This window comes from Gekko japonicus, unplaced genomic scaffold (genome assembly GCF_001447785.1).
Source record: "Gekko japonicus isolate JY-2015 unplaced genomic scaffold, Gekko_japonicus_V1.1 scaffold836, whole genome shotgun sequence".
In the NCBI taxonomy this organism is placed as follows: domain Eukaryota; kingdom Metazoa; phylum Chordata; class Lepidosauria; order Squamata; family Gekkonidae; genus Gekko; species Gekko japonicus.
This window is the reverse complement of record NW_015164695.1, coordinates 525,425-539,583: the sequence shown is the minus strand read 5'-3', so window position 1 is coordinate 539,583 and position 14,159 is coordinate 525,425. Positions and strand designations below refer to the sequence as shown.

Below are 14,159 nucleotides of genomic sequence, written 5' to 3'. Positions count from 1 at the left end.
ATACCCAGAATTAAACTTTGTTGGTCTTCAAGGTGCCGCTGGACTCAAACTTTGTTCCACCACCGTCATGGTTCCTTATAGGATTTATGGACGAGGCCCTGAGAAAGAACCTGGACAACGTAAAGAAGATCTAACACGCCGTCTCCATTGGGTATAAATATCATGGGAGTATCACCTGGAACTGTGCAGACTCCACCCTGGACATATGAGATCAGTAATTGATTGAGCACCATTGTTTTAGTGTCGATGTTTTTAATATGTTTTATATGTTTTAGCTATGGCACGGTTAATTACCCTGCCCCTGTTAGTCGCCCTGAGCCCATCGGGGAGGGCGGGATACAAATGTGAGAAATAAATAAATAAATAAATAAATGATGTCGAGGCAGCATCATTAAAATGTGACTTTAAATTCTACAGCATATCCTACAAGCATTTTGTTCCACAGCATATCCTACAAGCATTTTGCCAGTTTGGTGTAGTGGTTAAGTGCGTGGACTCTAATCTGGGAGAACTGGGTTTGATTCCCCACTCCTCCACTTGCACCTGCTGATGTGACCTTGGGTCAGTCACAAGCTCTGGCACAGCTGTCCTTGAAAAAGAGCAGTTTGTGTCAGAGTTCTCTCAGCCCCAGCCACCTCACAGGGTGTCTGTTGTGGGGAGGGGAAGGGAAAGGAGTTTGTAAGCCGCTCTGAGACTCCAAGTGAAGGGCGGGGTATAAATCCAATCTCCTCCTCCTCCACTGCACAACTGAATCAGTCTTAACAGTAATCGAGGAAAAGATAAATGCAGGTTTTATTCATACCACAGATAGGGCAAAAAAAATGTGGCTACATACACAACAGAGCAGGCGTAGCAGCCCTGTTTGCTGCTCTCCCGAACAAGGAATGTTCCATCACGTTTGCCACGTAGTAGATTTTCAGCTTGGCTTCGATTGATATTTCCCACATTCCACGTTCGCTCATCTTGATGGGGCAAATCCTCATCATCTTCCACCATAGAGTACTGACTGTTTAAAAAGCAGCAACAAAAACCATTTTATAACCCGACATAGTTATTCAAGATTTGAAAAGGTTCTCTCAGCAATCTTAAGTAATTTCTGGCGAGGTCAAATATTGCAGCTTTTAAACTATGATGAGAAACAAATAACTTTTAAATAATTAATTATGAAGATTATCTTCTAAAACTAGGAAGAAACACACTGTGGTGCAGACAATCAAGGTTGCCAAGTCTACACAGCACAAAAAACCCTGTTGCTTTCGTTCAGAGTTTTGCTAAAGAAAACACAGCATTCTAGTAAGCTTCACAGCAACCTTGTTTGGAAAATGTAGTACACCCACGGAGTTTTGACCCCCTGCTTCCAGTTTTGCCAACACTAGTGACTATTCACTGATGCCAGATTTAAACATAAAAATGAAGGTGCTTTCTGGTTCACTGAAATGCTGCTTCAGATAGCATACAGAGAGATCACACAAGAATTCTTCCTGAGCAAATACATATGATCAGAAGCATAATAATGAAACAGCCTTGCACAAAAATAGAGAAGGCCTCAAAGCAATGCAGTTTGCTCATACCAACAGAGAGAAACAGCACCAAATTATCATTCTTTTATTTTTCAGATGTTATTCCCATCTTGGTTGAATGATATAATCTGGATGGTTATTCCCATCTTGGTTGAATGATATAGCACCGTGTTATAGGATGGTTTTTGGGGTTAAATACTGTATTTTATTGTATGTTTTATTGTATTTTAGATTCCGGCTTTGCCGCCTGTGAACCGCCCTGAGCCTTTGGGAAGGCGGTATAGAAATCCAACAAACAAATAAATAAAATTTTAAAAAAATTCTGTGAATTTTGCTAGTTGCTTTGTTAACTTACAATGAGGACTGCATCATACATGTCAGAATATTCAGCAACTGCATTGTGAACACCCTTCAAAGAGGGCAGTGTCCAGCATTTGAAGACTGATGAAAGCTGGCTGCACTTTCATCCTCTTGCTTCAGATACTTCAAGATAAAAACTGACTGGTGCAAATCACAGATATGGGTATAAAAGACTAGGGTCGTTACTGGCTATAACACACATGTGAGAGCGCCCAATAAAGAATCCTATGCCTGCTCTGACCATTTCCTTTTATTGATGCAAACAGGAAGTACCACACATTGTCTTTTTAGGTGAGGTGTCTGTGGATGGCCAGAATTAAATGAAGATGATAGTGCCTTGCACCTGAATTCATGGAGAACATCCATCTTATTATTCAAGGGTACAGATGGGCAAAAGATATAGGTTTTAGTCAGATCCAGGTGGGTGGCTGTGATGGTCTGAAGCAGCAGAACAAAGTCTGAGTCCAGTGGGGCACCTTTAAGACCAACAAAGTTTTATTCAAGGTATGAGCTTTCATGTGCAAGCACATTTCTTCAGATACAGTGAAACAGAACTTCATCAACTAGATAAGCATATGGAGCAGAGGTCCATCAGTGGCTATTAGCCACAAGGTATAGATAGGGGCTCTGGGGCAAGTGATGCTCTGTCATCTTGGTGCTTGGGGGGGGGGCCAACAGTGGGAGGGCTTCTAATGTCCTGGCCCCACTAGTGGACCTTCTGATGGCACTGGTATTTCTGGGCACTGTGTGACACAGAGTGTTGGACTGGATGGGCCTTTGGCCTGATCCAACATTGGCATCTCTTATGTTCTTATGTTCATTACATATAAGGGCAGGTTGTTGGGGCAGTGATATTTTTAATGAACAGAGAAGCAGTACAAGCAGTTAGCTGCTTATTTAGTCAGGTTGTGGTGTCAAGTTAAGGACAGTGTCAGAATTCTAGTTTACAGGTTCTCCTCTCAGCATTCTTTTGGCACAAAATTTAACAAAGGGGGCTTTTGCAGTGATACAAGGTATCAGAGTCACAGAGGTGTAGTACTTTTTGGAACAGATTTATTTTTCACCACTGAAAACTCACTGAGCTAGAACTTAGCTGAGACATTACAACCATTTCAAAAGATTTGGGATACTCACTCTTCTGTATTTTCATTTCCGAGCCATTCGTTCAATTTCTTTTGTCGAACACCCTTCTGAGTCAACCACCTGAAAAACAGTTTTGAAGACATAATTAGTCACAGTAGTATTAATAAAAACTGAATATTATTTTAAAAAGGTCTGCCAGTTCATAGCTACTTACATCAAGTACTGATCTCTTGTCTTTCTGAGCTGTATAAGGTCTGGTTTAATGCTGTTCATGCGCTTATCAATCTCCCTGTATTCTGCAGCTTGCTTCTTTAAATCCTCTTCCAGTCTACGCCGGCTATCCACGATTTCACTGATTCGAGATTTCAGTTTTTCATAGTTGTGCATAATTCTGGAGAACAGATTTCAGGACGTTATAGTCTAGTCAGACAGGATTCATAATTTCTAAGGAAAGCATTTACTTTTTAGATGGTTTGATATTTCAAATGTAGAATCTTAAGCACTGCTACTAACCTTTGTATTTCTTTTTCATTCCCCTCCCGCTTAAATTTTTCAATATATTCTTTGCTGTATCTTTCCTGTGTTTGGCACTGCTCTTCAAATATTTTTATGGTTTCATTAAATGCCTCAATGGCAGTTCTTTTCATTTGAATTTCCTGGGGGGACAAAGTTGATCCTCAGTTACAGCAAAATTCAATAATAACTGGCTGTCCAGTATCAGTGGCTTGGTTGTGGCAGTGATTTTTTAAATGAACAGAGGGCAACACGAGCAGTTAGTTGCCTATCTATCATCCTTCCAATGCATGAAATACTGTTTTTAGCTGTAAGAAGCCACTCAAATAACCACTTAGCTAGCTCAAATTATTATTATTATTTTCAAAACAGGGATGTTTTAATCAGTTCTCCTGCTTCACTCCAAAGCAATCTGTAATGCAGTGGGAATGTGTACTGAAGGAAAACTCAAAAACCCTATTGGGCACACCCAAGTAAAGTGAGATTCCAGCCCTTGAAGTCTTATTTATTTCTGGAAGAGTGACTCCCCCAGCATTAAATCGAGGCTTATCAATCCATCACTTCCCCTAGGGAGCTCATGGTTCTTCGGTCTGTCATTTTATCATAACAAACTTATAAGGAAGACTGAGATTGTGACTGGTTCTGTGTCCTTGCTGAGTAGGGATTTGAACACAGATCTCCCAGATTCTAGTGTAACATTCTAACTGCTCCATCACACTGGTACCCCAACGTCAGGGGAAGACCTTGCCCTCTGTCCCCTTGTTTAATGGACATCCAGAGCAAGTGATTGGTCACAGTGTGAAACAGGATGCTGGACCAGATGGACCATTTATGTTATCAAGTTCTCACCCTTTCTCTTGAAAAATTCAGCAGCAGAAACCAAGAACACTAACATTTCAGACAGCTTTCATACTGCGTGTTTTTGTCAAGAGCTGACTACAGTGTCCTCACAAAACAAGCCGAAAACAAGTACAGTAAATCACAATAAGAACTGCATGTACAAATAGAATGCAAACTCAGCATTAGGAAATCCAGAATCAGGATTTTTATAAAAATACATAAACATTTACCACATCTATCTTATCATACTCAAAATTCCGTTTTTTCTAGGTAAGTTCTTCAAGTTCTTTAGAAGCAAACCTTTCGTCTTAATTTTCTTACTGTCCTGATCAAACACTCTATTATTTTCAAAGTTATCAATTAAAAAATATGCCATTGTGGTAGAAGTTATCAGAGGACACAATGCTTGTTAACCAAATGAGTGCTCAGCATATGGAGTACCTATAAGAGTTGACTCTGGGTCACTGGATTCTATTGATAGTTTAGACATCAAAGCAATTTGAACTTGTCAGCTTTACAGCACTTAGATCAAAGCTCATCTTAGCAATTGGAGTCAAAATCTTTGGAATGTTAAGACCTTTAACCTCCAAATACTGTCAATATCAACTTTACTGAGCAGACTGGGCCCTGCTCCAGTGAAGAGCTCCTAGATCGACATTCAGCACTGCTTACCTGAGATGTTCTTGTGTAGTCTTCATACAGCCTGTCATACTCCCTGTTCTTTTCTTGGAACTGGATGTTATATTCATGCAATTTCTTTCCCACTGCTTCAATACTATCCTCTTTAACCACTTGATCCTGGGATGATAAACAAACAGGAATACATCCAATCAAGATGTGCCTTCTGAGAGAGTACTATCATCTAGTAGACAGCACTAATTAGCTTGTCATTTGCAAAGAAATGAAAATCCACATCAGCCTTCTTGCACCAAGGCGACTGGATTCTGTACACAACAGAATATATCAGTGATGACAGTGACGATGATGCTAGCATCATAAACAGATTATATACTTATTGTGGAATGAACTTTTGTAGGCAAGGGGCTACTTCACAAGATGCAATGGTTGCCTCTTACCTCAAAAGTTCACTGTAAACTTTTATTAGACTTTTACGTTTCTACAGGACTCTTCTGTGTGTTTGCTACAATGGATTAATACAACTACTTTCCTGAAATGTATTACTACACACACAACACTCTCACTCAGAATTGTTCATTGATTTACATGAATAATTCTCTAGTGAGAATCATACATAGCATTTAAGCACAGCAAGAACATTTTAAAGGCCTTTAAATCCAGATTCCAGAAAAAAAGAACATATTCTTTACCTGTTGATATTTGGATACTGGATAAAGCAATTTAACATCCAATTTTGGATTATACTGAGCTAAAGACTCATTCCTGTAGTGGTTTATTAGCTCAACCACAGAATTGAACGTTAATGGATCAGAAAACCCATATTTCCCATCTCGGTGAAATATTTTAATTAATTTATTATTTCCTCCCTTCCTGTAAAAGAGAAAAATGGGGGGTGGGGGGAGAGTTAGCCATGTTTATGCCAAATCATTTTCTTAAATGCAACATTGAAATAATAACCTGATTCAGCTCTCCTTACCGTAATGTAAGTGTATAGTCCCCATGCATTTTGGTGGAGGCATCTCGTACCAAGAAGGTACCATCAGCAGTGTCGCGAAGCTTCTCATTTACTTCCTCCCTAATATTGAACCAAAAACAATATTTGGTTTAGAAACTTCTAAAAACAACAGACTTTAACTAAAACATAGTATCTTGAAATTAGCATTTAAAAAACAATCTACACAGCAGAAGTATTGAGAAGGCATCACGTGAACTCTTGTCCTTTACTGTCTGCACTAAAACAGCCTGCCTGATACCATTATTGTGTGCTGGAAAAGTTCTCTTACCACTTGCCCAAGAAGTGTGTTCAAAGGCAGAATTCAGTAGTAGCCTACTTCCTTCATCTATATTAAAAAAGTTTTAAAATCTGGCCATATACTGCACTTCCTACCCTACCCTAATAACATCCCACCTACCAGAGTTTTCATTTGACATATGCTGGTACTCATGATATGTTTGCAAATAATCAATTGTAGGAAACGTACAGAGAAATCTCATCACAACTTTGTTATATTTTATATTCCTACTGGTTGGAATACATTTTATTCCATTTAAATGTAGTGTATAATAAGTAAATACATGAATTAGTACAAGATAAATGGGTTTTGTTGATATCCTTACCTTGAGATATCTCCCCAGTACCATTCAGCATCTTGCAGAGACATGTTGTTATTCATACCGTTATTTATTACAGTATTAGGCTTTGGAGGTTTAGGAGGCAGTGCTGCAAATGAAAAGAAACCATATTTTTAGTCTTATCTGTATACCATACAGTATATATTCCTGTTGGAATCACTGTTAAAAACCAGCTACATTTTCCAACTCTCCCTTCCCTTCCTATTCTATAGAGAATCAGGAAACAAAAATCATTCACAGTAAGCAGGTCATAAACTAATGCATGTATTTTAGTTACCTAAAAGTCTTGCATTTCTGGCCAAGAACTGTTTCTCCCCTCTCTCTATATATTTCACAAATTGCAATTTGTTCTTAAAAGATACAAACTGAAGTTTGTTTTCTATTAACATCTTTATATCATTTCATGAAACAAAATATGCTGCATCTGTGCCCCATCCTTATTTGATGACCTAGGAAGAATTATTTTGCTTTCTAGCTCCAGCACTACTGTGCTGGATCAGCAAATCCACAACAGTTCTATATTTTAGGAAAGGAACTGGATTTCTATGATCGTCTGCATTCTGTACAATGCCCCCCCCCCCAAAAAAAAATCTATGACCCAAATATCCCTGGTGTTAATCTTAACATTCTGTAGGATAAAACTGTTCCAAATGGTAAGACTGATTATAAAACCCACATCCCTTTTGCTCAATGTCAAAGCTGCAGACCACTGAGTGCAGGAGAAGATACTGCAGCATTCCTGGCTTACTAGCAAATGAAAACAAAACTGAAATCGTAAATATATATAAATGTAATAAGCTTGTATACTTAATTTAATTCTGTTTATATACTTTGATGCATGCATAAAATAGACATGTCAAAACAAGGGTTGTATTTTCATAGGTTCAATGTAGTCTAATGATTTCCCTATCTTGTGCTAAATGATTGCAATTAAAACAGTCAAACCTAACAATTGTAACTAAGAGTGCCCAGTAACATAAAATGACAGCACCGTTTTTAAATAAGCACCTTTTTGACTGAGTCTTGTGTCTGGCATAATGCAGAAAAGGCTGCCCTGTTTTTACTCTATAACAAACATACCTACAGGTGAGATAAATCACAGGACTACAGCAAGTCTAAAGAAATTTTACACAATAGCCTTTTCTGACTGCTTCTTCCATTCAGTAAAACACAATTCAATTCAGTGACAAGGTAAAAAATAAGCCTAAAAATCTGATTCTCCTACAGCAGCAGTTATTGCTACATTCAGAATAGCCTAGAATTCAAAAATAACACTGCAGTATTACCTGGTGGGTCCATTTCTATGTAAAACATCAAATCCGTGCCACAATTTATATCTGCCCTGGGATAGTCTATGTCCAGTTCTTCCATGTTCCAGACAGTGTTGTACATTATCAGCGAGTAAACTCAGTTATAAGGAAACAGTCAGGATCTCTTTGTAATGGTGTCTTGGAATTCATTTTAAAACCTATAAGGGGCTGCACTGTAACCTATTACATCATAATCCCCAGCCAATCATGTCAAAAATAATGTCACTGGACCACTCCTGTTTCATCATTTTCATTCTTCATTGTTAACGTTATAACAATTGTCATTTGAGGGGGGAAACAGTTAACAGAATTGTGGTCGGCACCTGATCTTACTCAGAAGACTGAACGTATTCTCATTTTACACTGATTTCTCTCTCTTTCCCCCATCCCCCCCCCTAATCTTTCTTGTCTGCTGCTTGGTACATTCCACTGCTGGCAGGTTGACAAAAGGCTGATATGCTGCAGCAGGAAGCATTTTCTCTCTATACAGTAGATTTCTTGGTTTACAGAGCTGGATCACTTCTCAGTCAAAGAATTCTATGACTTAGACCTAGTAGGGGTTACTGACTGGAATCCTTTTGTGCATGTTTCAAAGCCTCTGTGTGCAGGCTTTATAAAGGGCAATGTGGGCAGGAAGCTTCAAATCTATTGCAAAGTGCCCATTTTGTGCACGTCTATCTTCTAAATACTTTAAAAGTCATAATGCCTCACACTGTTGTTAGAAATATGCTCATAAGGGATGCTTTTCTTTTAAAAAATGTGGCTGTCACACAATTCTTTAATCATCTGCAAAGAGGTTTAAGCTTGAAACCAAGCTTTGCTATACTAGCTGCCAATCAAACTTTATTAAGAACAACATTACAATGAGTAAAAACTGAGTAATATCCTGATAGTTAAATCACTTTGCCGATTATTAAATGTCTGGTAAACTGCTCAAGAATATTTCAGTTTGCCTGATCTAGCACGTTCTTTCAGCCTGCTTTCATCAGGGGCATCTGCCATTTGGGCAGTTCCTAAAGAGCAGAGATTCTCTCCCTTAGAATTTTCCCGCTCAGACGAGGTCATCTTCTCCTCAATCTCCCCAGAAAAATCCTGTTCACTACAGACCTTACTATGCACCTAATTTCTGGGCAGTTATCTAAACTGGCAAGTGCAGAAAGCCATACTTTGGCTGCGGTCACACGCAACATTTTCTCAGAACCACTCATGCCGTATGGAATTACTGGACAGATACTAAGAGGGAACACGTAGTGCAGAAGATAACAGAATAAAATTATTCACATGTCCTAAGCACTACACAAATGAACAGTGTCTTGGCCATTTTTTAAAAATCCTTTTGAGACAAGTACAAGTGCATAATGGTGGCAACACGCACACACACACACGTTGCCCTGATTAAACCCATCCTAAAGTAGCCTCCCTCCCTGTCCATTTAGGTGGACATGTTCCAGAGATTCCTTCCATTTGCTTTGCGTAACAGGACACTTCAGACAGTCCCAGACACAAGTCCAAACATTGAACTTGAGGGTTTAGCCCACCTGCTATCCAAATAGCTGTGTTGCCAAGGTACATTGCTTAAATTAGGCTAGGAAAGACACAAAGCATACAGAGCTAGCTACCGCAGTCCGACAAGACAGATTATGCAGTTTCTTTTTGCATGTATGCAACAGCAAAAGGGGGGGGGAGCTCTCTCATTAAGGTTTTACTACTGGCTAAATTCTGTACAGTCACACTTGTATGATCAGGTTACTGCTCAACCCAAACTAGTCTAGCTTGCTGAAATACCATGCGGCAAACCAGAATAGGCAAGGTACTGACAGACATGTGACTTTCCACTGTTCCAGCACCCTCTGGACAGGTATCAATTTTCACTCCTCCACATTTTTAAACTATGAAACTGTTACTTGCAGATCAGACTCCCCCACCCCACCTTGTCTCTTGCTCTTTAGACTAGGAAAAGGTATAGCCGGACTAGAAGTTACTTACTTTGCAAACTGTGCATGGCACGCGACAACCCTTCAAAATACTTGTATCCAACAATCTAAAATCCCAGACGGTACGCAGTCTCTGTTCAACTCCACAGAGGATTTTTTTTTTAAAATGAAAAAGCACGAGCATAAACTATCCTTGGAGGAGAAACAAAAAAGTAGCTCTGCAACTGCAACCTATTCCTCTGCTCTCTTAAATCCAGAAAAAGAGCAGCAACGTGTACAATCAGGAGGGGGAAAAAATCCCAAGTCCTTCTGCTTCGGAAAGAATCAGCTTCTGTGCTCTCTGAGGCTATCAGCCCATTTCTGTTTCATCACTGATTTTAGCAATGTTTAAAAAAAAAAAAAAACCACCCGGTCCTCAGGTAGTTTGCACGTCTCTTCGAGATAAAGATCTGTTTCATGATTAACTCGGGCAGGTTCAAATATTTGCTGAGCAAGGCATTTCAGGTGGGGGGAAGGGAACCAGAGTCAAAGTCAGAGTTGTCATCGGCTAACAAGTGGTCAATGCAAGACTAACCGGTCTCATTTTAGCCAAGTAAATGAGAAGGCCATTGTAAGCGGCCTTAAAATAGTCTCTGTAACTGGCTGCTGCATGCAGTATTGAAGTAGATGACTGTCAAGAAAAGCATTATGAGCAGCCAAATACAGGAAGTGGCTGAGCTCGTTCGGAGGGGGGGGGGAATAGAATGAAAGCCTTCCTTGTAAACTTCTGTGCCTCCCAGAGCCCACAAATGCTGAAGAAACTTGTTAGCATTCACTGTGCCACCTCCCACACACTTTCACCAGACCACAGCGACAGGTGCTGCTGAAGACCCATAAAACGAAGACCTGCACCGGGGAGCCAAATTCAAACCAATGCGTACCCCTCCCTGAAATGCCTGCTAGCTCCAGCTTGGTAAGCTAACTGCTACTGAACTTCCAATAAACCCAGCATGAACGTTCTTTTTGTGTGGCGTCACTGGGCATTGCGCAAGGTCAGATTCTGACCTCAGCCTCAGGTCAAATCAATTTTGTTGCATTTAACATGGGAGGTATGCACCTGGGGTGAAGGATAAAGGAGACAAAATTAAATCTGGAGACAAATCCTTATTATATGCTCGAGGAGGAGGAGAGTTGGATTTATACACCACCCTTCAACTTGGAGTCTCGGAGCGGCTTACAATCTCCTTCCTCTCCCCACAACAGACACCCTGGGAGGCAGGTGGGGCTGAGAGAGCTCTGACAGAAACTGCTCTTAAAAGAAAAGATCTGAGAGAACTGTGACTGACCCTGACCCAAGGTCACCGAGCTGGCTGCATGTGGAGGGAACCAAGCCCAGTTACCCAGATTAGAGTCTACCACTCTTAACCACTACACCAAACTGGCTCTCAAGAATAAAGCTCATAGTATGGTTGGAGAGCACATGATACAGCAAATTTGCTGGTTAACTGCCTGCATTGGAGACCTCCTGAGAACCTCGTATCTGTTGCCTGGAATTCCATGATGGAAGAAAGGCAGGATATAAATGCAGTGTAATGCAGTCACTTAATAAATAAAGCCTTTGGTGAACAAAGCAGCAAACACACCAACTTCCTTTCTAGTTCTAACATTTGAAAACCACCACTGAACTGCTTTTAGAAGCCAGATAATGCACACACACAGCAATTAAACGTGTAAAAATGTGTTGGTTTAGTTTTATCTACGGCCATTTTTGGACTGTGCTGGTCTTGGCTTTGAATTAAAGCACTGTTGTGCTTGGCATAGGGAATGCAGGAAGTGCCAAGAGTAGCTGAGCTCTTGCTGGTAACACACAATGGTGCTGTGGCTGGGGTGGGGGAAATGGAGGGAGTGAAGGTGGGGATGAAATGAGGAGGCAGAGGTGAACTGGAGGCCAACTTATGCTTGTCTGATTCCAAAGTATTTCCGAGGCAGGAGCTGAGACCTACCTACACTTTAATTCAAGATCCTAAGCTTTTTGCCTTCCTCATTTTGATCACCATCTTTCATGGATATGTAGCTTTCATTTTATAACTGGTCAGAGACTTAGGAATGGGCAATGGAAGCCTCCTAGAGCGGGCTGTGTGAGGCCAACCCATTACACCAAGATAGGCGTGGGTATTAACCTGGGGGAGGGAGCAGATACTTAAGGGCAGCAGTCATCATCCACCTGCATGGACACTGCCGTGCGTCCTTCTCTTCCCAGTTTTTTGCCTGCAGCTAGACTGGGTGCTATAACATGTCACGAGGCACAGCCCTCTTAGCCACCAAACTGCTTGTATAGCTGCTGGTTCAATAAAGCTGTGTCCTGTTTTCACCCCAGTCGGTGTGTTTGCTCTTTTCCTTCTTCCCTGTTCCAACTCTGGGCACAAACTGAACTTTTGTTCATATTCGCACAGAAGAAAGATTGAAAAGAACAGCAGAATTTCACTGGCTACCAAGTTTATTATAAAGTTTTCATAAAGAAAGTGTAAAGGTTTGGTAGCTAATAGGCATCCCAGCAGATGGGTTGTTGGGTGGTTGTTGTTTTTTTGGAAGGGGGGGGGGTTGTTTTAAATTTTACCTTAAATTTTACGTACATATCTTGTGGAACCTGCTTTGACATCTTTTGTGATACTCTGCTTGTGCAGAAGTAAAAAGTAATTGACAAAATTTGTGATACAAACAGGTGGTAGCCTCTCTCCTAAGCACATACTTGCTGGCCTGACGTCAGGCCATACGCAAATGGAATGGGGGTGATACAAATAAGCCACAAAGTCTCGAAACTGGGCAGATTCTGGCCTTTGGGAGATGTCAGTTCATCGTGTTTTTCACACCCACTGCCTTTGGCTACAGAAGCAGCAGCTACTGACCACGGCAGAAATTAACTACTGGCTTTTTAAAACAGGAAACATAAAAATAACAAGAGGACTCATTTGTATCCCCTACCTGAAAAGCAGTTCAAGTAGCCATGATAACAACTTACGTTGTTTATTTATTTATTCAATTTACACCCTCCCCTCCCCGCCGAGGCAGGCTCAGGGCAGCTTACATGGAGGACAAAACACACAAATAACCATTGTAACAGTCACAAAACCCACTAAAACAATTCAATAGATAAAACAGTCCAATATCATAAATATCATAAAGTGCTAGCAAATCTCTGTTCATGTTTTATTCCAGAGACTGCTCTTAATTGTAGATACTGGCAAGCCCCAGTTTTTCCTTATGCTTTAATGATCCATGAAAACACATGCTATTCCCTATGACACACAGGGATTTTATCAGGAATCAATACATTGGCACATCTTTACAGTAGCAACAGAGCACACAGCAGCAGGGACTCAACTGAGCGCCCCTACCCTAAACAAAGCAATGCGCACGCACAGCTGCATATGTGTGGGAAGGGGAGCTGCAAAAGGATCCCCACATCTGAACTAGATCCAGAGAGGGGGCTGGATTGTGCCCTAAATTGGCAGGTTGTTTCAGCCTCTCTTGGTTTTTATACAATCAGATTTTCCTCATGTCTTGCATAATTGGTTTTGATATGTGGTAGATGGTGCTTGAGAAATCCAGTTACCAAACCCTCTAAAAGCAGACAAATGAGTGGAGTACAGATAACTGCAGCAATTGCCTACATGAACATATGTACTATACAGTTTGTATCAAAGAGAACTGAGGTCTTTATTTTCCATACCTGAAGCAAAAAGTAATTGACAAAATTTGTGATACAATGTTCAGTAAGCTTTTTTATATGTTAAAAACTGCATGTAGCCTCCTGATTATTACCATTAGCTTAAAAAGAGAGCCCTCTGCTGGACAAACATTAGACTGAACACTGGTTTAAAGGTAGAGCGGGGGGGGGGGAGAGACAAAAATACTTTCCCCATTATGTTTCCTCTGCCAAATCACTGTCATTATTTCTTGAAGTATACGCAGTATGTTCAAAGATTTATACTGAAATCTCAATTGAAATATCAATTGATAATGTATTTAAAGGATTCTGTAATAAACTATGCCATATTCTTATTCCATCACTGTATTTGTTATTACAGGTCTTTACTGCTCAACTAAATTTGAAATTCTTAAAACATCAGTATCAATTTCAATTTCATAAAAATATGAAAAACTGGTTGATACTTATGTTTTAACAATGAAACATTCAAAAGTATCTGTATTTCAATCTTTTTAATAGCTAGTGCAAGGATTCAAATATAGACGAATTTCCTGAATCTTGGCCAAACAAGTAGGGATGCTGAAAATTTCACCACAAATTTATTTTTTGGTGCTGAAAGGTGTTGATCAGATGTGAGCCA

General features: G+C 40.1%; 1 protein-coding gene across 2 annotated transcripts in view; it reads right to left on the bottom strand.

The window, feature by feature from the left end:
* The window catches only part of PIK3R1 (phosphoinositide-3-kinase regulatory subunit 1), a 59,814-nt gene that overhangs the window by 1,302 nt on the left and 44,353 nt on the right, over positions 1 to 14,159 (bottom strand). For both annotated transcript variants that reach the window (XM_015409448.1, XM_015409449.1), the window contains 8 exons: positions 6,573 to 6,675; positions 5,932 to 6,030; positions 5,645 to 5,825; positions 4,989 to 5,114; positions 3,477 to 3,619; positions 3,178 to 3,354; positions 3,015 to 3,083; positions 836 to 1,006 (listed from right to left, as the gene is read on the bottom strand). In XM_015409448.1, coding sequence (XP_015264934.1) covers positions 836 to 1,006; positions 3,015 to 3,083; positions 3,178 to 3,354; positions 3,477 to 3,619; positions 4,989 to 5,114; positions 5,645 to 5,825; positions 5,932 to 6,030; positions 6,573 to 6,675 — 1,069 coding nt within the window. The remainder of the gene's footprint in view (positions 1 to 835; positions 1,007 to 3,014; positions 3,084 to 3,177; positions 3,355 to 3,476; positions 3,620 to 4,988; positions 5,115 to 5,644; positions 5,826 to 5,931; positions 6,031 to 6,572; positions 6,676 to 14,159) is intronic.